Source organism: Hipposideros armiger, unplaced genomic scaffold (genome assembly GCF_001890085.2).
Source record: "Hipposideros armiger isolate ML-2016 unplaced genomic scaffold, ASM189008v1 scaffold_523, whole genome shotgun sequence".
NCBI classification, from domain to species: Eukaryota; Metazoa; Chordata; class Mammalia; order Chiroptera; family Hipposideridae; genus Hipposideros; species Hipposideros armiger.
In genome coordinates this window covers 897021-924775 of record NW_017731873.1, presented here as the reverse complement: position 1 = coordinate 924775, position 27755 = coordinate 897021, and the positions used below count along the sequence as shown (strand labels likewise).

Genomic DNA, 27755 nt, shown 5'->3' with positions numbered 1-27755 from the left:
TTTTTCTTATGAAGCTAAAAGAGCAGAAGGTGACACCAAACAGAGAAATTAACATTAGCAAAAGCCATCTTTTTTTCACTTCCTAACAGTTATTCATCATTAAGAGATTGTCTCTAGGGGTCTTCGGGGGAGCTCCATGGTTCTGTCTGGGTTTATTTCAGTCCCCTAATCACCCTTCAGTATCTTCAGTAATATTGGAGATTAACCAGTAAATTACTGAAACCGAAAAAACTAAAAAGGAATAACCCTTTGTTCTCTCTCACTAAAGCACCTGAGTAGAAATACTACCCACCCTGGGACTTCAGATGTATGCCATTCTAATTTACTTGTCAGCATAACCAATAAGCTTTTTTATTGCTGCATGTATCTTCCACATAGGTACCATAAATGCTGCTCTAAGCACTCACGCACATTTTTTCCCAGTTGACAAACCCTTGGTATCACATGTCTGCTGTTCTTTCAGAATTGTGAGCTGATTAATTGCAGGGTTATCTTCCGCTCTGAACAAAAGGCAAAATACTTACTCCCTTGAGAGTACACCATTGGCCAGGCCTCCTTCATATCGACTTATCCCTTTGCGCTGAAGCACGCTGATCTGACCACCCAATTCATCTGCAATTATTCCTGCATGGATGGCGGCTTTGCACAATAAAGAGGTCTGAAACATAGCAACATCGTCACTCACAGCTTACTCAAGAGTACATTGAAAATATAGTGGGAGCTTTGCATTTTGTATTAACTTGTGGTCAGGATCCCTATTTGACCCTTGTGATTGCTAAACTATAATTCATTTAAGTAAAAAGTAGAAGGGCAAGGAAAACAAACTATTGTATAACTATCTCAAAATGACATCAGAATCACTATATTTATGCTGACTAAGGTGGGAATCTATCCATTAGGTAGGTAAGTAGGTAACTTACAGGAGTAGTAGCCCTCCAATGAACAATGCCTTCCAGTGGCCCTGTCCTTGGTGTGTCACCTCCCCATTGACTCTGAACTGAGCTTGTTTTGTGCTTCTGCAGATAATGTGATCCAGCCAACTCCCACACATGGCAGTGAGGCTGCTTTAGACCCTCCGGCCCGAGGTGACCCTCTGGCCCCAGGTGACCCTCCACATGACTGCAGCTGCGGGAACGGTTTAGGTAAGGGGAGCGGGAGAACCAACCAGGCCCAACTGCTGACCCACAAACTCATCAGCAAATAAAAGGGTTGTTATTTTAAGCCACTAAGTTTTGGGGTGGCTTGTTCAGCAGAAATAGTTAACTAATCAGTTTCTTACATGTGGTTTACCAGATATACATACTGAGGGTCATTTGAGAGGGTGAACTTTCAGTTTCATTTTACATTTAATTTAGAGGTTTAAAAGAGTCATCAAACACAAAATAGTAATGTCAGAACACTAAATGGAACAGAAATCTTCATGAAGGTCTTAGAGCAATAATGAGCAACCCAGGGCCCACAGCCTCCATCTCATTTCCGGAATCTCCTCTGAGAGGGTCAAACAGCTGGCAGCTCAGCCCTCCAAGGCTGCTGCCTGCTGCTCCAACCCACACAGGACCACCTGACTGGCCCTGTGATTGAAAATGCCCCACCAGAAAGTGGGGGTGGAGAAAGGACTGGAGCTTTTCCATGGTGCCCAGGTCCTAGGTCCCCATGAGCATAGACCTGTGTGGGAGGGGGGTTAGGCTGTCAGCCCAGGACTGAGATGCTGAGAAGCATCATATTCTAAATAAACTTTAGCAAGGTTCCGCTTCTCCACAATGGCTAATGCCGAAAAGAGAAAAGCAGCTCAGGAAATTGTGTCCCAGTAACTGGACTTGAGAGTTTCTCTTTGTGTTAATGAAATGCTATTTACCTTATTTCGGTAGAAAAATTCCCTTAGATTTAGATTATAATATTAGGACCAATGGAGACCAACCATCTTTTATAATTAACATGGTTGCAATAAAATTGAGAAGTTTTGTGATCTTCAATTTAGAGAACTCACATTTCCCAAACTTGATGAGATATGGCTAAATGAGTCACTTTTGCAATAACTGCTGTCATAACCAAAAAATGGGAACAATTTCAAGACAGAGTATATAACAATGCTAAAGCACAGATGCAGATACTATCCTTCTTGATTTTGAAAAAGAATAAAAAGAAGAATTAGAAGAAGAGAAAAAAGATAGTGCTCTTTAAACTAAATGGGCAGCTTGCCTTTTAATTTTTCCTAAAATTTCTGTTCTTAAAAATATTTCTTATCATTATTTTAGACTCTTGGGGTAAAAAATGGAGGAGCCAGTTGTAGTGGAAAGTTCCTGAATTTAAATTCATCATCCTGGCTCTGCCTCCAACTCTACTAGGTGTACTTAAGTCATTTCGTTGCTCTAGGTCTGGCTTCCTAATTTATCTGTATAATGGAAAGGCCTGACTGGAGGGTGTCTACTATCTTTTCTAATGGTCTGTCACCATGTGATTCTACAGGGCACCCTATGTACCTATCATAGGGTTCAAGTAGGCCAGCTTATCTCTATAAGCCCCAGAATATAAAGCAAATTGGTCCAGTGGTCTGCTGGGCAGCTAATTCCAACTGTCCCTGGGGTCATCTATCTTCCTTGGAATTTGGGGATGCCATGGTCTTCATTCCAGGAGCCCTGCCCTAAAGAGAGAGCTCTCACTGGACTTGGCATGTCCCAGGGCCTCCTTGGTTACAAGAGGGCAGATTCAATGAGCAACAGGACCTACTAGCATCATTGGCCAACAAATATTTTCATTTCCCACAGTACCCAATATTGAGGAAACCCAATGGTATATATACACTTTTAACAAAATGTATTTAATTGCAGCTCATGTTTTCCCATAACACTAAACGTAGGCCATAAGATACACCTCCAAGAGAATAAGCACTAGATCTGGCTATCATATTATTATGTTATCAGCACTTTCCAGGGTTATTTTCTTAAAAAAAAAAATCACTTTCTCACCTAACCAACTTAAATAAAATTGATGTTTGCTTAAATTGGGGCTTTTGGGTATCAATTTTAAAAATCACACTCATTAAACATGATTTTTAAAAGTTCCCCTTTGAACAGTGGTGTAATTTATTCTTTGATTTTCTAGCTATTTTTGAGGTCTAAGTCTCACTGAAATGTAAATATAAGAAAGCCACTTGCTTATGTTAATTAGCAAATTGCCTTAAACTCAAATGAAATAATTTAACTGTAATTTAAATACTTTAAGTGTAATTTTCAGGAAAGGAAGGGTATGCGAGGAACATCAGAGAAGAACGCCTGCATGGCTCACAAAATTGCAGGTCGATGGCATTAAACATTTCTGAAGTTCACTAAGCCATAAAAGATAGCCAAATAGATCAGTATGAGGTAAGACTGAAACAACTTCAAAGAAATTATCAAGTCATCTCAGAACTGGAATACTTTCTTAAATCCTCCTTTAGGGAAAATCAACTTGTACTAAAAAGTATTGACAAAGTATTAAAATAAAATTAAATGTAAAACTAAATGTTTTTTATTGCATTTAATAAAACATGAATAAAGTACATGTTTAATGTGGTAGAATGATGGTAAAATGTTAAATTAGAAAAATATATTCCACATTCTATTATACAAATTATTCCTATGTTGCTACAGTCTTCATAATTACCATATTGATAACATTTTCTTTACAAAAGTAATTGCATTCATCATAGAAATGTTAGAAAATAGGAAAAAAAAATCACTCATTGCCATTACTCATCATTAACACATATTTCCCTCTGGCTTTTTGTGGGTGTATAAAGGTAGGCCTAGCTTCTCCCCTTTTCCTCCTGAACTGGGAGTATACTGTATGTACTGTCTTTCTTTACTTTACTATACTTCTTGAATATTTTTAAGCCATGGAGAATTTACTGAAATGACTTAAGTGATATCTTCCATTTCAAAGCAGATGGTACAGTCAGCAGGACTGGGAGAAAAACTGTTCTCGGGCATTTTACTTCTCGTTTCCAGGTGAGGCAGATCTTAAAGAGAAACCCATACCACTTAACTGTGATGGCAAACACAACAAATACAGATGCCTCAACTCATCCATCAAGGAGATAGAATCATAGAATCTTAAGAATTCAGAAAGACCTTTAAAGGTCTCTGAAGACAGTTCCTGACAGACTGTCATACACATATACAGGCCAACTCTGACAAATGAGCATAATATCTACACTCAGCATGTCCAGTGACTAGGGGCTCACTGTTTTTGGAGATCCCCTATCCCATTTTGCACTGTTAAATGTTTCCTTATATGCAACTGAAATGGGCTTCACTATAACGTTCATCCACTGATCCTAGTTCTACCTTTTGAAACAACACAGAATGAACAAATTCCTTTTTTATAATTGGTTTCTAAGACAACATATTTCTTCCCTGAGACAGAGCACCTGTTTCGTCAATAGCTTCTCTGGTAACTTGTTTGACAAACTCTGTCATCCTGACCTACAGGATATGATGTGGTTTTGCAAAGGTGCTTCCAGAAAAGACTTGCTACAACTGAAAAGCATTTCCTAAGATGAAGGCACCATGGAAGGCAGACTCTAAGATAACCCCCATGATCTCTGGTGCCTGGTATTCCCCCATTGTGCAATGTCTTTGGGTATGGATGAGGGCTGTGGCTTTCTTCTAATAGAATATGGCAAAGGTGATGGGATACCACTCTCATAATAACATTACATAAGATTGTAACCTGTCTTGCTAGGGTACTCCTTTTTTAGGAAACTCTCTCTAGCTGGCTTTGAGGAGCAAGCAGTGACATTGGGAAGGCACACATGGCAAGGAGATGAGGACAGACTCCAGCCAAAACCCAGGAAGAAAACTGAGGTCCTCCATCTGACAATCCATAGGTAAATAAGTGCTGCCAACACCATGTGAGCTTAGAAGCAAATCCTTCCCCAGTCAAGCCTCAGATGAGACTGCATCCCTGGCTGACACCTTGGATGCATCCTTGCAAGACCTTGAAGAAGACAACTCAGCTAAGCCATACCCAAACTCCTGATCCACAGAATATGAGAGATAACACATGTATTGCTTGTAAATTTGTGGTGATATTGTTATGTAGCATTAGATATCTACTATACCCACAAAATCAACACCTCCAAAATAGGCACTCTTCTTTAAAGAGATAAGTTTTCAAAATGCAAATTTTCCCACCAGATAGAATCAGTATAAAAGCAAATGGTGTAAAACCAGTTAGTGAGTCAAATAGGAAACCTGTTTGTAGTATTTTCAGATTGTGTCTACTGCACAGGAAACCATTTACTATTACACTGAAAAAAAAAAAAAAGCTCTGTCAAAAGGAGGCAAGGTAAACAACTAAAGTTAAAAAAAAACGATGCTATTTCTCTTATTGAACATAATTCTGAAGTTTCTTGCATAGTACAGGAAATAATAAATAAAAGCTTCCTCTTGCTAGGGGGAAAAACTACACTTCAATTTTTTATTTCTCTTAGTTAATTTCCTGAAGTCATTTAGGAATAGGCTGTGCCAAGTATATCTTCAAACTGAGGTAGCATAAATCATTTTAAGATTCAAACAATTTATAGGCCAAATGAATATCCTGTGTCAACCTTATAAATAAAAACAATACATGAAAAAGGCAATAAAAAACAAAATAACAAAATCTGCTGCTTCTAGAATCAGAATGTGCTAGAAGCAAAAATTAAAGCCAACTTTTTTTCCCCCTGCTGGAGATGAATTATCAATCTTCTAGAATATGTATGTTTTTCTCATGCATGAAGACACATCAATAACTCTTAGAAAAGTCCCATCACTCTACAGATTTTGATATTTCTAATAACTCATGCCAATTCCCATAAACTGCAAACCTAACTATTTTAAATGACAATGTAAGTTTTTTAAAATCAGATATCAGATTTCCAAGATAGAAACCTGTAAACAGTAAGAAATGAAGAATTGTAAATCTAGAAACAGGCCATATATTTTAGAAAAATGACTTCTTTTGAATTTATTTTTCTCTGGGAAAAGTGTGTATAACCCAGGAAGTGTCATTATGCATAAGAAATTGGGGTGCTAGGAAGGAGGGGAATAATTTATAAGAGCAGGGCAGATGGCTTCACTGGTTCCAGACACAATGTCACTATTTTGTGAAATGAACATTCATGTCCTTAGCTAATATTACATAAACCAAACGGAACATTAAAATAAAGAAATATAATAAGTTATAACAAAAAAAATGGCCTCTTAAAAATGGATGGAATTATACTTAGGTGTTGGAGGGTTTTGTTTTTTTTTTCATTTACAGTATGCTTAATGGGAAATGCTAAAAATAGGTATGAATACGAGTATATGAATAACGGTTTTTATATTTATTATTTTATTTCATTTATACTCAGGAAAGAGAATTTTGCATCTATCTACTGAGTTTAATCTCTCATTTGACTTTACTTTGTAATGAATTTAGGCAGAGCAACAATCACTTACTCTTTTTAATTTCCTCCCTGCCATAAAATGACCCTCAATCACTTACATCTCTATATCCATCCACCACATTCCCAGAAACGTCTCCTGCTATGTCTTTACAACCAGCTGGGCAGAATTTGCTGGAAAAAGAAAATAAAGAATTTACATTTTATTAAATTATACTTAAATTTAAAAGTATTAAGTTATAATTAAAAGTATTCTCTCCTCCTTAGAACACACAGGAGAGAATACGTTGCTTTAATAACAAATCAGAAACCTGATTTATGAAAACATTTTAATCTAAAATGTTAATCTGAAAGGAAGTTTTACACAATAATTGCTTTATGTGAGGATTTGTTTTAAACTATTAAACAACGATCTTCCCTAATGCATCTTAATTGATTCTAAGATGTCCAAGAAATATTTTTAAGAAAAAAGGAAAGTTTCTAAATACTATATATAGCATGATCTCGTTTTTATAAAAAGATATATTTAAAATACATACAATAACAATGTATGTTTTTTATGGATAAAAAGAAGATAAGAAATTATGTCTCTGGATGCTAGTAGGATTTTGAGGAACTTTCATTTCTGGTGTTATTTAGCTCTGCAATATCTACTCTACTAGCACTATCCTACAGGAACATACGGAAGGAAGCCACACATGTAAATTTAAATATTCCAGTAGCCTCATTAAAAAAGTAAAAAGAAACAGAAAAAAAATTATATTTAACCCAATATATTCAAATTTTATAATTTTCACATGTAATGAATGGAAAAATTTCAATGAAATATTTTCAGTCCTTTTTCTTTTGTACTGTTTTCAGTATCTGTAGTATATTTTCTACTTACAGCACATCTCAATTTGAACTAGCCACAATTTAGGTGCTTGATAGCCACACATGGCTAGTATTGGATAGTGATGATCTACATTAGTTATGAGTTGCTTTTGCAATCAGAAAAAAAAGGTGTACATATTTTTTCAGCTTTATTGAGGTATAATTGACAAATAAGATTGTAAGATATTTAAAGTATACATCATGATGACTTGATATATGTTACCCATCTACTTAACTAACACAGCCATCACCTCACATATTTTAATGTATATATATTTTAAATATATATATGGGAGAACATTTAAGTTCCACTCTCTTGGAAAATTTCAATTATATGATCCAGTGTTATCTGCTATAGTAACTCTGTTATACATTAGATCCTCAGACCTTGTTCATCTTATAGCTAAAAGTTTGTACACTTTTTTGTACAAACCTATTCCTATCTCCCCTACACCCTAGCCCTTAACAACAACTTATATACTTTCCATTTATATACATTTGATTAAAAAATATGTATTTTTAAAATTAGGATTTCATTTACTTAACAGTCATTTTTCAAGAAACTTTCCAGAAATATTTCATAGCATATGATATGGTTGGAGGGGCCTACAGCGCGGTGATCCATGTACTGGTAATACCTAGCTAGCTGTGTGATGCTCAATAGTGCATATAATCCCCCTTAAATTCAGTTTCCTCTTCGGTAGTTCCTTGAAGCATCAACATATCAATAGGCTATGAGGGGCAGTTATATGTATATGAAAAACATGGGGAAAAAAAAGACAAAATATTATAAGAACAATGACAACTTTGCAAATGAATGCCATATGTCCTTGTTTCTATATATACCACATTACAATAATGTTTATTTGGTTTGTTTTAAAAGAATGTACCAGCCCAAACAGATTCCAAAATAGAAGTTGCTTTTACTTTATTTCCTCTGTTTCCTCCCACTGACTTAGCAAATTAGATGAGTAACAACATCTAATTTTCAAAACTACCCAAATAAATGTCTCACAATTCTTTCCCATTGACCCATTGGAGTCCAAAAATGCAGCGATAATCAAGGAATCCAGAAATAAAAATAATGGGAAATCCTACTACAGGTTTATAATCTCTTATCCTAAACTTTACAGCCATATTTATTTCAGAATTCAGAATTTTTTGGATTTTAGAAGAGTAAAACAGTTCTGTTGATGTATATAAGACCCCAGTGAGGTCACATATTAATCAAAAACATTAATATCTCTGTATCAAATACATGAATAGTCATATTAAGTCAAATACATAAAGACTAAATAGACTCCTTAATTTAGTCCAATCTTGCTGTCAAACGAATTTAAGGTCACATTAGTCAGCTATTGCCACCAAATGAGTCACAGAAACCTTTTGACTTTTAAAGCTTCCTGCATTTCACAATTATAGATAAAGGATTATAGACCTGTACTAGCCATCATACCTCATCTTTACCTAAATGCTACAAAGCAGCTGGGCTACAGCTTGGATGACCTGAAACCCTGACCTCACTCTGCAGGCCTGAGTATATCCCTTTCTTCAGGAGGATAGGAAATGACCACTGATGCCCAGAGGTCCTTTGACCACCAGAACTGTATAGACATGGCTGGAAAGATCTCAGAGAATGTTGGCGTATATCCATCTACCTTGGATAAACGGCAACTTTACAGGGTGATATTTAATTATTCGTCGTTTTCATTTTTGTTTTTTCTCTACTAGACTTGTATTAGTTAACACTAGAGTTGATTCTGCATATAAAATAATCTCGTTTATTAGAATGCCTGATAGGACCATGGACTCTTGACCTTGCTCTGGGTATGCGTACTCAGTGTGTAGTCCTGGGCAAGTTACTTAATTGCTTTGTGCCTCTGTTTTCAGGGCATAACAGAACCTGCCTTGTAGGTATGTTGAAATAATCATATGAGTTACTTATATGCTAAGTCCAGAGAGCTCTACTTGGCTAAGAAAGCACTCTAAGGAGTTAGAGTTTTTGTTGTATTATTGTTGGCAATGATTTTCAGACCAGTGGTTCTCAACTGGGGGTGAATTTTGCCCACAGGGAGACATCTGGCAACGTCTGGAGACATTTTTGGTAATTACAAATGGCAAGGAGAGGGTAGAGGCCAGAGGTACTGCTAAACACCCAACAACACACAGAACAGCTCTACCCAGCAAAGAATCACCCAACCCAAAACATCAAGAGTGCTAAGGTTGAGAAATCGTGCTCTACACACTTTTACTTGATAGATGAGGAAAGGTATATCAAAGAAGTTAATTTATTCCAGTTAAAATAAAGCTTAGATGAAAAATTTTATCTCCTACTCTCAGGGTTTTCTTCTGTGGGAAAGAAAAAATGAACCCCCTCCAAAAGTGAAAAAATTACAAAAGTCACTCTCAGTTGTAGGCCAGGTAAAAATGCACCCTAGACTCCATTATGGCTCATTGGTACTAGTAGGACTCAAGAGTCCGCAAACTGGCTCATTAGCCAAATCCAGCCTGCTGTTTGTTTTTTGTAAATAAAGTTGTATCAGAACACAGCCATGATCATTTATTGACCTATGGTCTATGGCTGCTTTTCATTACAGCAGCAACAAAAACTGTATGAACAGATGCTAAAGAGACTGCATGGCCTAAAAAATCTAAAATATTTATTATCTGGCTATGACAGACAAAGTTTGCTGACATTTGCTGTATAAGAAAGCATTTCAAGTATTCCTCATGAGTTACAACATAGATGATATTTTAAAAAATTAAAAATTAAAAATAAGGTCTCTGGTTTAACATCAAAGAAAACAAAACGTTCAACAGCATATGACTGCAGCACAGGTAGGGCACCTATATTTACCTGTATTCTGTCATCAAATAATGGTTAGCTCGTTCCAAGCACGTTATTAAATCTGTCATAAATAAAGATAATTGCAATTAGCAGACTGAATGGAAATTAGGACACTCGTGCTCAAAAGACTTCTTTTTAAATAAAAAAGACATTTTGAAAAGCATTTATCCATTATCTAGTTATCTGAATTCCTGTTTAAAAATAAGTCAGAACTGAGAACACTGCCTCAGGATTTAATCAGTTCCCTTCATTTCTCTTTCTTTTTCCACCAATGATGGTTTTTCAGTGATTATTTTATGAACGAGTGAAGAATCTATTTCTGACAGAAAAACCAACACTGGTGAGTTACTATCCACTACAGGTCTACAAAGATCATGTGTATAACCAGCCTTGGCAGGAGGAAAACAACTTCAAAAGTCCAGTGTGGTTCATAGAGAAGGATCAGAGACATTTTCATTTAACAATTTAGGGGCATCCAAGTGACCACAGAACCAGGTGTTTACTGAAACACAAACAGCCTGTCAACTTTGATCAATCAAGACCAAGGACAAAAAGAGAGTGCTTTTGGAGCACAGAACAGAACTAACATTCAGCAATAGAGATGCTAAGATACCCTGGATTTGGATGCATTTACATCAACCTGGTATAGTTTCCAAAATAGTCCACACTTGCTGCAATACTTCTTTCTTTCCTTAATCTTTTTCAATAGTACTTAGGGAGCAACATATGGTGAACACTGGCCATGCTGGGGCCAGCTGGGATTGGTGAGATCTGATTGGCTGAGAAGAAAATGAATAGTGCAACCCCTTTCCACAGTACTTCTGCCAGAGGGGATTGAAAGCAGAAATTCTGGGCACCTCTGTGATACCGGGCAGACACAGAGTGGGCTGCACAGTGATTACTCTGGAATACAAGAGGCCTGGACAGAGGCCATGCTTTCCTCTCATTAGTGTTCATGCTTCCCGTCTCTGCTGTCAGCTCCATGGTCAGGGGACTCTCTGACAGTGACTGCATCCTGCACATACACACATGCCTCCCACGCTGGTGCACTGGTGTGTGTGTGTGTGTGTGCATATGTGTGGGGTTGGGGTGGGCTACCACTGGTTAAAAGGCTTGTCCCCTGAGCTAAGACAGGAGTGGGGGGAGGGATCCTGGGAAAAGCCAGACCTTAGAAGAGTCAGGACAGTAGCTCCGAAGATGATCCACCCAAGGTTTCTAGGAAAATGAGATCAACCCTCGCCCACATAAGTCAACTGATCCATCTAACATGTTCTATAAAGGCATTCAGTTTAGACTTAACTGCCTACCAGACACTGCATTCCTCTCTTCCCTCACATCTTAATTCAGTATTTGACGTCACAATTCTGTCCAGAGATAGTGATAGTGATAAGTAGCAAGAGTAATTCTTAAGCAGATAAAGGTTTACAGATTTGTGTTGGTTCTTCTGCCATACCTGGATGGTCGCTGCTGGCATAGGTCAGCAAAAAACCCCGTCCAGAAATGTGGGATCCACTTTCAAAGCGAACCGTTACTTCACTTGTGTTCAGCAAGAGTTCTTTGGGAACATTCATAGTTCCACAATACGGTCCTAAAAACAAAGCACATTTTTGGCAGATTTCAAAATTTAGACCAGCACGAAGAATTGGTATATGAATTTTTTTCCCTCTTAAAGGTCAAATTTACCAGAGACACATATGTAAGATTATAATCTTAACCCAACTGAAATTTTGGTTAATACTGAGACTGATAGTGAACCTGATTATATTGACAAGCCAAATGGGTGAAAGTGGCTAACTCTGGATAAGTAAGAAGCTGGAACTAGTTAATTGTGAACAACCTAAGGTTTCGGTTTTTGTAAAAAGAACAGTAACAAAGGTCAAATACATTAAGTATTAAAAAAAAGGTTATCACAAAAGTGATAACCTGGGGGCCTCCTAAATTTGCTTAAAGTATTGTCTAAATGTTTGTGTCCCCTCAAAATTCATATGTTGAAATCCTAATGCCCTGATGTGACAGTATTAGGAGGCAGAGCCTTTGGGAGGTGCTTAGGTCATGAGGGTGGAGCCCTCATGAATGGGATTAATGTCCCTATAAAAGAGGCCCCAACAGCTTGCTTGCTCCTCCATTCAGGTGAAGACACAGAGAGAAGGCTATGAACCTGGAAGTGGGCCCTCACCAGCCACTATATGTTCTTGAACTTCCCACTCTCCAGACAGTGTGGAATAAGTGTCTGTTGTTTTTAAGTTATCCAGTCCGTGGTATTGTTTTAGCAGCCTAAACAGACTAAGACGGGTAGTAAAGAACATGTTATCACAAAAACGATACTCTTAAATTTGCTCAAAGAAACTTACAAATTCCCTTTTTTCAGAAAGGTTCCAAAATGAAAAGACTGTCTAATGCATGGTAAAAATCTTATTCTCATGCAGTTTATTAATTTATCTCTCTCTCTTACAGTAGCTTCTGGTTAACCCATATAATTTATTTTGATTTGTAAAATCAAGTTTATAAAAAAGCAGAATAATTTCTAAAGGCTTTTGAAGTATCATAGTATAAATTATGCAGTTAAGAGTGTAACATATTGTTCCTAGAATAAGTTGCTTATAAAACAATAGGAAGCTCAATAAACTTTCAAAGGACAAAATTAGATTTAGAGCTAAGAAGAAAACCTTCCTAACACTATTCAAGTTAAAGTTTAGTTTGTAAATTGTCATCTTGAAAGTCATGTATGGAAGATACAATAATTTCTCTGAAAATAGAGATTAGTAAGCAGATCTTGAAGGGAGTTATTCTCCATCAACTTCTCTCAAAATAAAATAGTATGGAAAGAGTCAACAGCAACAACAATGACAACATCAGTTTAAGGAAGGAAGGAAGAGAAGAAAAAGAACACTCTAACTCAACGTGAATAAAATTGTTGACACTAGCCAAAACCAACATAAGGACCAAACTGTTAAAAGATTCAGGAGACCATGAGCCCAACTACTCATTCCCCTCCTGATATCAGGGATCGGATCTCTCTTTTGTCCTGTCCAGGTCTCACATTCTGAGATGTGATAGAGTAAGAGAGAAATGCTGTGTGTTTACCTTCATGCCTCAAATCTCTGTTGTTTCCTATTGTTAAATTATAATGAAATCCAAATAAAAAAAAGATCACTTCCCTCTTCAGAAACACCCATCATATATAATTACAGATCTGAGCTAATACTCGCAAATTACTTAGAAGAGTACCTAGCATGAGAGCTATATAAGTATTTGTGAAAGAAATAAAAGAATACATTAAAACAAACAAACAAATAATGTCTGCTTTCCTTTTAGACTATGTCTCATGGACTTAGAAACTTTTCTACCCATCACTTTGTCATCAGCAGCTTGTACATTACCTGGCATGTGGTGGCTTTCCAAATATTCTTTGAATAGAAATGAAGTTAAATACTCTTCCAATTTTTAAACATCAAAACTGATTATAAATTTATATAAAATATTTCATCCTGTCATTTTAACATATGAAGAAGTCAGGAAGAGAGATGTGGAAAAGCAAAAAAAGAAATCATTTGTGTAATGGATATGTGGATTTTTATGAACTTTAATAGTGCTCACAAGCATAGCAGATAGGTAATTTATATTAAATCCATTTTTTGTATAGTAACATAGAATAAGTATTTTTGCGAAATTAAAGTGAGTCGGATTACTGTGCTTGACTTCTGTTCCTTTTAATGTTTGAAATTTCTTTGTTCTTTGCAGAGATAAGTGAAGATACTTGCTTTGCAAACCTAAGAATAAAAAATGAAATAACTAGTAACTTGTTGCTATTAATAAATCAGAGTATTTTTGTAACCACATTCATCTTTTTCAAGAGGAAATAACATATATATTCTTCTTCAAATGGTGATGCTACTAATCTTTCAAATTTCTGTAGCATTCCACTGAGTTCTAACATAAGCAGTAAGGTAAACAAATCTAAATTGATTATCAGGTAAGAACTTGTTTGGAACGTTTTTTTTTTAGCTGAAATCTATTTGACACACAGCCCTGTAAATTTAAGGTGTACAACATGTTAATTATACATTTATATATTTCAATATGATCACCATTGTAAGAATAATTAGCACCTCTACTATGTTATATAATTGTCATTTCTTTTAGTGGTTGGAATAATTAAGTTCTCTTAGCAAGTTTGATGCTTATAATATAGTATTGTTGTCTATCTGTATTCACTATACTGTGCATTACGTCTCTAGGCTAGGGCTTATTTACTACTCTTTGCAAGTTTGTACCCTTAAGCGACATCTGTCCTATCCTCCCACTCCTCATTCTCTGATGACCACTATTTTATACTCTGTTTCTATTAGCTTGATTTTTAAAGATTCCACATATAAGCGATATCATACATACTTGTCTTTCTTTGTCTGACTGATCTCACGTAGCATAATATGCTCAAGGTTCATCTATGCTGTTGCAAATGGCAGGATGTCCTGTATCATGGCTGAATAATCAGGAGTTTTAAAAAGATTTTTATAGAACAGTTGAAAGAAAAGGTTGCAAAATGGTATATACTTGACACAAATAGATAAGAGTGTATGTCATCACATTAAGTTGTTGTGCAATACATAGGATTTCATAGACAAAAACACACATGAATATAGTAAAATCCTAATTTAGTTCTATCCTCCCAAAGTCATGATAGGCACGCAAATATTTCTGGAAGAAGTTCAAAGAAAGAAAATATAAACACACATACTCCTTTAATCACCCTCACCCCACAGGCACCAAGCATTCTTACTGATATGCTGCAAAAATGTAACTAAACCCTAGAGTGGATAGGATATACCCTCTTTTTATAAATGCCATCATTAAAAAATGTTTTGATAGGTTCATCATAGCATAACCATCACAACTGTAGGAGGCAGTTTTAGTTTAGGGTGGCGACTTCGAGCATTGTCTGCTACATCACCTCTGGCAAAACATCTAAATTATTGGCTGTCTGAAGGTCTGACAGAGAAAGATTCCTTTTCACAGTCTAGAAGAGCTGCATTCCTAGAGATAAAAGGGAAAAGAGATGAAAATAGAAAAATCTGACTGGCAGTGAGTGGGAAAAATAATTAATGGGAAACCACTGGCAGAGCTTACAAGTCTGTCCTAAGCAATGTTCTCAGTTTTCAGTCAGATCCCTCAAGGATGATATATTTTCTTATGAAAGCCTTGCTACACCCACGCCTGCCCAAAGGATGTATTTCATGGTTGTATTCTCCAACTCGACTTTTTAAAGGGGTCTACACCTGTGCTTAAATAGTCACAAAGACAATTTCATTGGAAACCCAAAAGAGAGCTTGGTGACTTCTAACTTTGACCATGGTTGTTTATATTCTCCATCCTGAGCTGTGTTTCTGGATGGTAAACCTGCCTCGATATACAGTTAGACTGAACCCCAACCCTTTGTGAGTAGGTCTTAGGAAATTTAGCAGACATAAAAGTAGGACTCACAGCTTTACTTCACAACTGCCAGTGCTGTGTGTTATGCACAACTTGGACTTGTCATCTAACTCCCACCTCCCACCTCTATCCTTGTCTGCAGGCTCCATCTTACTTTGCAATCCCAAATTCCCATCAGACTGGGGCACAGCAGAAAGGCACTTCATCAAGTAGGCATAAAAATCAGGATAAATTAATGCTTTTCCCCTTTGTGGAATGTAATTGCTAGCCCTAGATTGTGGGAAAGACCTGTCAATAATACCAAATGGGATAGCACTGTGGCATTTAGCACCAGACATGAGACCAAGACCTAGCAGACAGGGACTGATTTCGTGGACAAAAGGAATAAAGGGCCAGGAACCACAGGAGCTGCCTTCTTTGAGCACAGTAGGCCAGTTCCTCTCAACACATCCCCTGTTTGGGGCCCCTGTTCACAAGCAGCCGAGAGGGGAAACCCTTTATCTTTCTATGTGTGAATAAAAGAAAACTGTCCTACAAGGAACAATGAGCTGTCTGCCCAGAGCCAAGCCCGGAACCCTCTTGATTTTCTGGCAATCTGACAATCTGGGCAGCAGTTTCTAGTACTGCTCCGTTCTCCATGGACTGTCTGCCCAAGTCTCTGGACATTACAAGGCAGTAATAGTTTGGTTAATAACAGTTCCAAGTCACTTCAGGTGGGTCTGTGCTTTGGGGATTGAAACTGATGGAACGAAGTTATTGTTTCATCTGTGAAAGAGATTTTGTGTCAAAAATGGAGGCATACTGTTAAAAAAAAAATAGACCCCTCCTTCTCTATAACTACTCCCTCAGTGGGGAACAAACAGAGACCAAATGAAAACCTAACTCCTGAGAGGTTTGTCATAAATCAAGTCAGACAACAAAAAATATTCCTAAAAACCTTCGTTAACCTTATGGGCACCTTCTGAAACCCACATTTAATTTCTCATGACAGATAAGAACATGCCAATGAGCTTAAGTGACACTCCCTGGGAGTGTGTCTGGCAGAGCCAGCCACATGGCACGCTATCAGCTGCCAGGAAAGTGGTACCCAGCGTGGCCCAGGTCTGTTTTCAGAGGCGTGCTGATAACACCATCTCCAGAAATGCTAAAGCTTCAAACGCCAAGCCATTAGACTTGGGTCCATTTTCCATTTGTTTTTTCAATGCAGTCAAATGGCAAGGTTTGTCCTTGCTTGCTAATTGCAGTGGTGTCATTGTACAAAATTACAGAATTTTCAGGGCCATTTTCTTTGAAAAGGCGGGCAATTAGCATAAAAAAGGGATATTCCTGCACTGTGCCATTAAAACCATAGTCACGTAAGAATGTAAGTGGTATCCCAGGAGAGATTTGGTCTCTGGTTCCCAGACAAAAATCAGTGACAGATGATAAATGAACCAGGCAGATTCCTAGACAAAGGTGTGGCTTTCCCTGGGGCTGTGGGACCCAGGTCAAGAAGTGCCTCAACACCAGAGCTCACAACCCACGTAGGCCATTACTTCTCTCCCAACAAAAGAGGGTAATTACTGAAACTAAATCACAGTGTGATGTCTCCAGGAAAGTACTTGGGGGAAAGGAGGAGGAGGAGCCTGATAGCCTTTTCTCCATGAGGCTTCTGGTTCTGTTAATGAAATATCTAGTATGGAGCTTTCTGGCTGATAATAAGACTTATCTATATGTTTGAGATTCTTCTGAATTCTACCTTGCATAAAAGGCAAAACAAAACAAAACAAAGCAGTCCTTCTCAAGCATTTCCACCAATGTAGCCCCAATCACAGAGGAAAATGTACTTCTCAGTTGTTTGAGGCCCAAAACAACTTTCTACAAGCTGGAAATTTCTTCGGAGGCATTTGTTTTATCTTTAAAAGTCATAAGAATTTTTCATTCTCCATAATATGACTAGGAGACATACACCATTTATATAATAGAAGCTGCCAATCTTGTGTTTTTCTCTATTTGGAATTAAAAAAAAAATCAACAGACAAGGAATAATGATTAGATCTTATTACAGTAGGCCAGACATGTATCATTCTAAAATATTATCACAGAAATCTTGTTGCAATTATGAGTCAAAACACTTAGTATTATTTCCTACTTTTGCCATGTCTCTTGTTCCTAGTGTAATATAAATATTAACAGTTGACTTCACATTGTTGTACTTCCAAGTCACTGACAATGGTTACAAAAATATTGGGGGTGGAGGTGGAAGTACAGGAAGGGTAAGAGAACAATTCTGGAAATTCCTGGCTTTCCTACAGTGCAAATCATTTAGTAGAACACAACTAACTTAACTGACAATTATAGTAAATCCACTGACCATGATGCCTCTTTAAGCATTTTGATTTAAGAAGTATTTTTAAACCTTAAATTTATACTGATACTCTGTATATGAGTGATTTCTCAGAAACCCATTTTATTCCCAGGATACCCCCATGGCGAGGTCTCCAGAAGTTTCCATTTCTTCCCGCAAATGACAAACATGACAGTTCGGGTCTTAAGCACAAGCCACAGATCAGATGGTTTTTGTCACACTAAATCAAGAATCACAGCGCTTAAGAATGGGGTCTCTGGAGGCAAATGCCCTGAGTGAATCCCAGATCGAATGAAGTGATCACAAGCAAGTTACTTGCCTCTTTGAGCGGCAGTTTCCTTATGTGTGGATGTTACAATAGGCCCTCTCTCACAGGCCTGTTGTGAAGGTTAAAGGAGTGAGTCCGAGTACCAGGCCCAGAGTACAGCACACAGTACGCTCAACTGCAGGCACCTTCTACGCTATTTTATAGTCCTTTCTATATAATTAAGTAGAGTCCTAAAATTTTATGTCAATCAAGTCTTTCTTTAAATGCAGACAGGATGTTCATAGATAGAGGAATCTTCTACAGGGTGACTAAAATGCTCTAATGTCTTTTGTAAAAAAATCCAGATTTTTAAATGTATGACGTCTGCTGAAATCGAGCTACATGCAGCCTGATTCATTAAACACTGATTGAGAATCTGTAAGTACAAGACTATGCTAAGCAATAGGAGATACCAAAAAGGTGAATAAAATGCAATTCCTTACTCAGGGAACCCCTTATCTGACAGAGAAGCTAAAATAATTATCTCAATCTGATATTTGTGTTTTATTGAAGGCTTAGAAAAACAGGATCAGCCCCAAAGAGGCAGGAACTGGAGTTGCTGGACAACAGAGAAGGTTCTAGGGTAGGTGGCATTAGATTTGGTTTGCCCTCTCTCGAGTGTGCAGGCGTTAGAAGGGGCAGAAAAGCTGGGGCAGAAATATAGAGGGGGACATATGGAAGTATAATATCAAAAGTGTACCAGGGCATGAAACTGTGACGTGTTTAGGAAAAGGCACAGAGATGAGGAAACTCAGAGATGAGATGGAAATGTGAGTGGGGAAGAGTCCTGAATTCCAGGCTAACAAGTTTCTGTAGACATTGGGGCACAGTTAGTAATGTTTACAATAAGGAAAGGAAGAAATTATTACAATATTTAACAAGAGAACCTTGGATGGCCTGGAGGGAATGGAAACTGGCAAAAGAAGAAGGGAAAATCAGGTAGCTCTTTTAATAAGAAATAGATGCAAAGACATGGACTGACAGTGAAAATAAATAAAAAAGCCAAACTGAACATACTGTGTATGGGCTTAGAGGATATGTGTTCTCCGCTCATCTCACGAGGCTGGATGGAGAAAATCCACACTTGCAGCTAGTTCTGGCTTATGGAACCCCTACCACACTCTTGGAATGACTGGGCAAACTTAGGTCACCAGGAATGCACCAGGAGGGGTGGGGCGGGGGTGCTGCTTCAGCTCAGCCTCTGCTTGGGGCAAAGAGTGTGCTTAGAGTATGGAGAGGGGACCTATGTGTTCTCTGCTCTTACGCATGAGACAAAGAATAAACTGTATGACAAAACAACTGAGGAGGGAGGAAGAAGGGGAGGGGGAGAGGAGAAGGAAGAGGAGTGACAATGATGGTGAACATATACTGTGTGCTCATTATGTGTCACACAGCCATCATTCTTTTAAGATACACACGCATATGTATATGCAGAGAGTGCCAAAAAATTGTACGCACATTTTAAGGAAGGAAAAAACTATTAAAATTGTAATACTCAATAGATACTGATAACAAAAGATGCATACAAGTCACGTTTGACTTCTGCAATTACAAGAGGTGCTCAAAGTGGTTACCATCAGCGTCCAGACACTTCTGATTACGGTGAACTACTCAACATTGACCAGTGTCCACTTGTATACATTTTTTTGGCATCCCCAGTATATGTACATATCTGTGTGTGTGTGTGTGTGTGTGTGTGTGTGTGTGTGCACCTCAATCACCCATATGTGGTATATACTATTATTTTGCCCATTTTAAAGGTGAGAAAATGGAGATACAGAAAGGTTTAAGTAATTTGCTCAAGATCAAGCAATTAAAAAATAAGCACTAAGGCAGGCATTTGGTGCCAGGTAGTCTAATTCCAGAGTCTACACTCTTAAGCACAAGTAAAAAACCCAGACAGAAACAAAAATGCTAATCTCAATCCATTTCGAAGGCCAGCCTGGTTTTATTGGTCCACAGCGATTTAGGTGGGTAAGTCTAGGAGACTGCCTCAGAACAAGTCCTCCAAGATCCCGAGGAACCAGGACGGGGTTCCCACCAAGACTCCTCAGCAGGTCTTCAGGGCGTCCAGGAACAACCCTAAACTGCACCCACTGTGGGAAGATCAGCTTTCAGGGGAAAACTGGGATCCAGTCAATCTTCTTGAAATAGCAGAAAAACAGAAAGGACAGTTCCTCTGGGGTCTCAAGGAGCAGTGGTGGCAGAAACGAACCCCTGAGTGAATTCAAATCTCTAAGTCCTGTGTGGTCAGCAAGACTGGAAATGGAACCTAATCAGAGAGGGAGTAAAGGTGACGGGGTCTTTAAAGAGTTTTAAAATTAAGAATAATGATCTTCAGGATAAATTCACAGCCTTCTCTCGTCAGTGTCAAAACAATGTTAGCTATTTAGTAGTTTAAATATAGGTATATTGGTATGACACAATGCATGAACCAGTATCTACTTTTCCCCCAAGCTCAACATACTTTAATGTTTCATATAACTACCTTTTTATTTTACATCATGAATACAAAAGGGATGAGACAGAGAATCCATACCAAAGCAGTAATCTGAACTATTGTACAACAATTTTAAATTTAAAGAGATGTTATTTAAATAGACTCCTTGTTTGAATCTTCAAATTCCAGGTGAAAAACAAATTTTGTTCAACCCTAATATAGCTTTAGCCACCTTAGTCAAGTTTCTATGTGATCTTATGTGTCCAAATATAAGATGAGCTTCTTTTCTAAAATTGTCCTCTGTAAAGAAGGCATCACCCTGTATTTGAGTCTTTTCAAAGTCTCATATCATATCGACCGCTTCAAACAACAGAGAACTGTTTGGGGAAGACACGAGAAATAACCTAAATATGTAGGGTTTTTTTTTTTAGCTGAGCCATCCTGCCACCTGTTGGCAGTTCAACGGCAGCTCAGCTCGAGCCGGGAATTGAACCGCTGTTGCTCAGAGCTCACACTCTTGAGCAAGCTCTTAACTAACTGAACTACTTGGCCAGCCCTCTGAATGTAGTTTTGAATAAAAAAAAGGAGTCCACCTCACAAGGGCAGTGTAAAGGGAAGCAAGGAAACATTCTGTAGATTTAGTTCTTATTCCTAGGGGGGATATATGACCTCACCATTTCTAATGTTGGAAATTGTTGTAAACAAGCCTTTTCAAGATCACTTTAAAAAGTAACAATGTTATGTTTGCCAAAAATATATAATCTGAATTTAAGCACAAGGGAACATCAAACCAATCCAAATCAACCGACACTCTACGAAATAACAGGTCAGTGCTTTTTCAAACTGTGTAAGAGACAAAGGAAGACGGACCAAATGTCCCAGATTAACAGAGACTGAGAAATCATGACAACTAAATGTTTTGTGGTGCTGGATTGGATTGTACACAAGAAAAGGGACATTCGTGTTTCTTTTGAAGGGAGTCTCACTTACTTCAGTTATTTTGGTCTCAACCAAAACCCCAGAAATACCTCAGTTATAGTGAAAACAATCTTTACTAGACAAAGTATGATCCTTCTTAAAGATTTTTGGGGCCAGGATATTAGCACACATGAGCTTGAGAGTCAGTATATATTTTTTACATCCAAAACTTTTGTTTTATAAGTATAAAAGTGAAATTTGTTTTTAAAAATATCTTTAAAAATTGATTTTGTTCTTAAAAAAATATATTTCCTAAAGTAAGGTTGATATACTTTATCAACTTTGCTGCTTCCTGGCTGTTTCAAGGGTATTTTGAAAGGGAAACTCAGTGTCTTAACTCAGCCATAGATATATAAGTACATTCTTCTAATTGATGCTTGAATCTGAACTATCAGCCATTATTATAATACACAACAAACAGAAGACTAATAACCCCATCTTGTAGGTACCAGGCCCTTTCACATCAATGCAATCAACTGCATATTTTGCTTGATTACTGTGAAGGCTGGTGTGGGCACATTGCTTACAGTGCATTTTGCTACCACTATGTGGATTATAAAAGCACCCCAAATGTACTGACCAAACAAAATTGGCATGGGGGTGAACCATTAAAAATGAACTGCATAGGGCCGGCTGAGTGGCGCGATGGTTAAGAACTCGCTTGGGATGCCAGAGGGCCCCGGTTCGGATCCCACATATGAGGGCCAGTGACACTGCCCTCCACAGCTAAGATGCTGAACAACAGCTCAACCTGGAGCTGGGCTGCTGTGAGTCGCCGGCGACGGCGTGGGCTGCAGCCCCTGCTGCAGTGGGTTACCATGGGCTACCGTATGTAGCCAGTAGCCAGCGTGAGCAGCCAGCAGCCGCAGTGAGCAGCAGTCCAGAAGCCGGCGACTGATCTGCCTCACCCGGGAAGAGCGAAATGATGGTGCCAACTTGGGCCAGTGAAGCAACATCCTCCACAACTAGACTGAAGAACAAAACGACAGCAACTTGTCTGTCCCCCTTCCCCCAATTCCCCAGCACTGTTCTCATCCCCCCAATTCACCAATAAAAAAAAAAATCTTTAAAAAAAAAAAATGAACTGCATAATGATGAAAACTGTACAACTTCAGCGTATTCACAATGGTTAATGCAATCACATCCCAAGTATGTCCACTCTTGGCAGAGCTTCCAAACGCTAATGCCAGAAAACATTATTCTTTTTCAAAACATGAACTCCATATTCAAAAGTCTGATAAATGGTGAGCCTTAAAATCTCTTGGCAATGGATTTGAGCAACTAATTATTTAATTTTAAAAATCGAGCTGGGTAAACTAAAACTATGCAGCTGTCTCAGCCACATGTAATTGTTAGAGTCATCGATACCAAAATTTTAGGAGGAATTCTAGAACATACGTTCTCTCCCGCTGTCCTTCGGCGGGCATTCCCGTCCGCTGCCTGCCAAGGCAACAGTGTTGTGGGTTCCTGGGACCCTGTGCTGACAGTAGGGCCCTCCCTCTGCAGCCATGCCAGCTCCTGTAGCCACACTGGCTACAGAGGGGCCTCCCAACCTCCCAGGGAGCTTGGCAACAGCCCCAAAGGAATGCCCGCTCCCTGAGCTCCAGCGCAGAAGGACAAAGCACTTCTGCCCCCTCCTCCTCCTTCTTTGATGCCTGCACTCCTCAGGGAAGTTCAAACCAACCAGAGAACTGTTTTAACTATGTTAAAATATATGTCTAGTTAGTGGTTTTGGTCAAAGGAAACCTATTTTTTTTTTATTAAGAAACATATGTTTATCAAAGAGAAGACATAACAATACCCATAGCTGAACCTTCTAAAGTCCTACTTCAGCATTTTGCTCGTTATGCTCTGTCTTATTTTATTCAAAGGTTTTTTACTATCATTATAACATTACTGTATATTCATATGTTCCTAACACTATAGCATAAGCAGCTTTCTAGGTTAACAGTCTTATAAACAAATAGCTGTTTAATATCCCAAGTACCTATAATATAACTTGTTTTACTTAACTGGTTCCTTGTCATTGAACTTGTCGATTCACTTTTAAAATAATTTATTCCTTGAGTATGTGCTACATTCAAGTCAGTGGGTTAAATACTGTAAGCACTATTTATATATGAAAAAGTGGCTACTCCCAGAATACTCTTCAGAACTACAAAAGGTACAAACACATACATGTAACATATATGGCATATGCATGTTTACACTTGCTACATGTGTCCCTAAGCCATTTGATTCTTTTTAAATACGCTTATAGGATTGAAATATTCTAATGTCCTTTCCATGTATTCCTTTTATTGCTAAGTTTTCCTATCCTTCTCTGCTAGATTTGCCTTATCACGACTGATCAGAAAATCTTTAAAGTGGTCACAAAAGAAAATCTGAGCATCATTAGATATTTTATCTTAAAAAAAAACCCCAACCAAAAATATTAACTACACCTGAATTTTATACAAAATTGCTGTATGATGTTATATGCGCTGGTCACCTGGGGAGGGTAATAATTTGCTGTGGTTTTCTTTGGGTGGTGGGACCATGCGAGAGGAGCAGATATCTGGAAAGAGTTGTCTTAGAGCCACAGAGACAGATACAAATCTTCCTTTCAGCCCTAACTAGCTGTGTGATCTTGGGGAAAATTACTTAAATCTCACTGTGCCGCAATTTTGTACAAAGTATTACCGGTAGTAATATTTACCTTGCAGGGTGGATGTAAATTTCCCAGAAAAATCTATGTAAGGGCCAAGCATGTGCCTGGCATACAATAGACACTAAATATGTTTATCTTTACAGTGAGCATATATTCTGTTTCTAAAAGACAAACATAACTATATACAGAAAAAATTTAAGGGGAAAATTTGATTTACTTGGCTTTACTTCTACAAGTGAATTTGTAATTCATTACTCATTTCCTTAGTGAAGAGTCTAAGTCTTGAAAATTCAAGAATCCAGAAATGTGGAGGACAGTCCCCTGAGACTGACCATGACCACCTCATAACCCAGCTCCTAACATGTAGTTAATCCCATGTCTTGCCTCCTTTCTGTGTATTTGTGAATATGTACCAAAGAGGATGGAGTGAATACCCAGTGGGGAAAGCATTCTCCAGTCATGCTTTGTGGGAATTTACTCCCCTTTCCAGTTCTCACCTCAGCCTTCGATTTCATAGGGGAGCAAACTATCCCTCTGCTGCTCTGTCAGCAGGTAGGATTAAGTGCTCATCTTCTAGGAAAGCAGACATTCCCCCAGAGACACAGTGGAGTGCAAACATGGGTTCTGGATCGGGAACCCTTTGCCACACACTTTATACTGGAGCTCTGACACACTCAGTCTTCTCTGAATGGGAACGCAATTTCCTGGCTAATGAGGGATTCCCTGAAGAGTGCCTCCAGAAGTTAATACATATCTGATTACTAGAGGTGACTGAACACTAAGTGTTCCCAGGGGCCTTACACGTGCCTGGAATTCTCATTTTTCCCATTTGAGCCAAACTGGAGTTGAAAACTTGTAAACAATTATATGATATCAACCATCTTCACTCTTTCAGAGTAATTAAACCATCATCAAAATAGACATACTATTCCCAGGGCTAAAAAATCTTAGATTCCCCCCCCCCTCCCCCCATGGGGCCTAGATAAGTTTAGACCTCTGAATAGTGTCTCAGGGCTGGTCTGGGCCTCCATGGGGCAGTGGGCGGGGGAGTGAGCAGGGAGTGGGGAAACTGCTCTGGGCTAAATGTAAGACAGCCTGGAAAGCTGTGTGTTTCACAAACTGCCTATAGAACTGGCAGGCGCACAAAAATTTCCCTAAAACGTATATCATTTTTGGAGTTGTATGCAGAGAGAATTTCAAAAAATATCTAATCTCAAAAGAACCTGTAATATACGTATTTTGTCTTTGTTTTCAAACTTTCTAAACTCAAGTTGTTTCCTTGCCTTTAGGGTTGTAGGGTCACTGTTATGGTGACTTCAGATGCCAATGTGATAACAATACACACCAAAGCACATAAAACTTAATTTCAAAAGGTTATTTTGGAAGCTATCCTTTGCACTTGCCGTTCCTTTACCCAAAAAACTCTAACCCCAGACATATGTGCATGGTCCATTCCTTCACTTAATCTGGGTCTCTGCTCAAATGTTCCCTTACTGGAGAAGCCTTCCTGACTATTCCATTTGAAGTAGCACACACTCAAACGCAAGCTCCACGTCACCTTAGGATGCTTTATTTGTCTTATTCTCATTTTTCTTTCTCACATTATAGAAGCACTTATTTTCCGTCCTCCCCTCACTGCCAAAGTAAGCTCCATGAAGAAGGAACTTTTGTTTTGTCACTACTATGTCCCAGCAGTTCTTCACTGAGTTCCTGAACACGTGATCAGTGTTCAATAAATATTTGTCACAGGAATGAACGAACTGCAGATGTTTTAACCAAGTGCCATACATCTGCAATTCTCTTCCCAGCAAGATACAAACTCAAACAAAGCTCCTGAGACTCACACACCAGGCTAACACGAACATCTCCTTAGATGTCTTTGTTGCAGCTTATGAAGCAAATGTACCATGTGAGCTACCCCAAGAGTTTACAAAAAGCAAGTTTCTCTTGTAATGTTCCCAGGCTATAATACTCAGAAACACACAACTTGCAGCCCTCCCCCCATAATCACAAATGTTTTCATGCTCACAGAAACCTAGATCTCTTTTCTTACCATACTGATCAGAATTGCTGGTGAAGAGAAGATAGTCAGAAGCACAGGTCTGGGACTCAATATCCAAATCTCCTAACCTCAGAATCAATCTCTTCCCCTTCGGTACTGTGATTGTCTTTTCACAAACAGTGTGGTTGGGATAAGTCCCTGGATAATTCTTAGATGTCATGGTGCCGCTGTCCTGATAGGTCACTATGTGCCCACAGCCATCACCTGTTAAAGAAAAAAGATGAAAGAAGTGAAATTAACTCCTATTGCTAAGAACCTTCTTTGGAGAGAGGGAAAAGCTAAAAAATATATAAAATAATAAGATTAAATTATTAAACAGTATCTATTGTTTCAGGTTATTTCATCTCGTTTCCAGGTTTAATCTTCTGAACACTGTTGATCGAGTGTTTGATATTTTAGAATGGGAAGCCCTTAGCAAACACGTCATTTAATCATATTATTTTTTCTAATCATCTATCTACCCACCGAAACTTGCACAGTAGGCCCTTGGCATTTACAGCTTTGCCATTTGTAGCTTTGTCTATTAGCAAGCCAACGTCACGTAGAAATTTGCAATGGAGAAAATAATATTGCTTACTTCAGAGGGTTACTGTGCTAATTAAACAAGATAATATACATAAAATTTATACCACTGGTAGAATCTGAAACTTAGGCTGAGAGGATTTTAAGAGCCTGTCATTTAGCTGGGAGATAACAATCATTGGACATTCATGTCTCAGTTAATGACAGTCACAGATTTGATGGTTTCCTGACAGACTCTGGGTGTATCATTAGAGAATGCCAAGGATCTCCTGTATTGAGTGCTTGTCACACATCAGACACAGTGCTATTGGAGACACCAGAAACAGCAGTGGCTACTACACAGAACTCAGAGTAAAACAGGAGACAGTCACATGTTCAAATAGCTACAACACTAGGTGCTATGTGCCATTTCGGGAAATTAAACAAAGTGCTGAGGAAGACGAGAGAATCTATTTCAGTGAATTATCACTACTTCACTAAACCAAGAAATTTTCTGAAGGCTTCTCTGAATAGGGAAGTTCATCAATTGATCAACAAGTTGCTCTAGTGGATTAAAGTGACCAAGTTCACCACTTAAAGGCCATGCATAAGTGGGTGGGCTGCAAGGCAAATGAGCATACATTGCATTCAAATTGCAAAATGCTAGTGGTTGATGTGGCATCACGTAAACATAGTAAGAATTTCTCCAGCAGTAATCAGTTGGAGAAAGAGCTCTCTAAGGAAGTCAAACAACGCCTCTCCAAGGAAGCCCCGACTGGGGCATACTGAGAACCTGAAGACCAAGGCAGCCTTCTTCCTTCCCCTGCCTCACCGCTAGCTAGAGGATTCACCTGGGGGCTTTCTTTATTCCACTTCCTTCTTGCAGCCCAAATGATAATGGAGGCCTAGT

At 38.4% G+C, this 27755-nt stretch overlaps 1 protein-coding gene across 1 annotated transcript in view; it reads right to left on the bottom strand.

The window, feature by feature from the left end:
* Positions 1-27755, bottom strand: part of DCBLD1 (discoidin, CUB and LCCL domain containing 1) — a 68218-nt gene that overhangs the window by 14712 nt on the left and 25751 nt on the right. Inside the window, exons 2-6 of the mRNA XM_019668273.1 lie at positions 26336-26548; positions 11584-11718; positions 10140-10191; positions 6511-6583; positions 525-658 (exon numbers count right to left, since the gene is read on the bottom strand). Coding sequence (XP_019523818.1) covers positions 525-658; positions 6511-6583; positions 10140-10191; positions 11584-11718; positions 26336-26548 — 607 coding nt within the window. The remainder of the gene's footprint in view (positions 1-524; positions 659-6510; positions 6584-10139; positions 10192-11583; positions 11719-26335; positions 26549-27755) is intronic.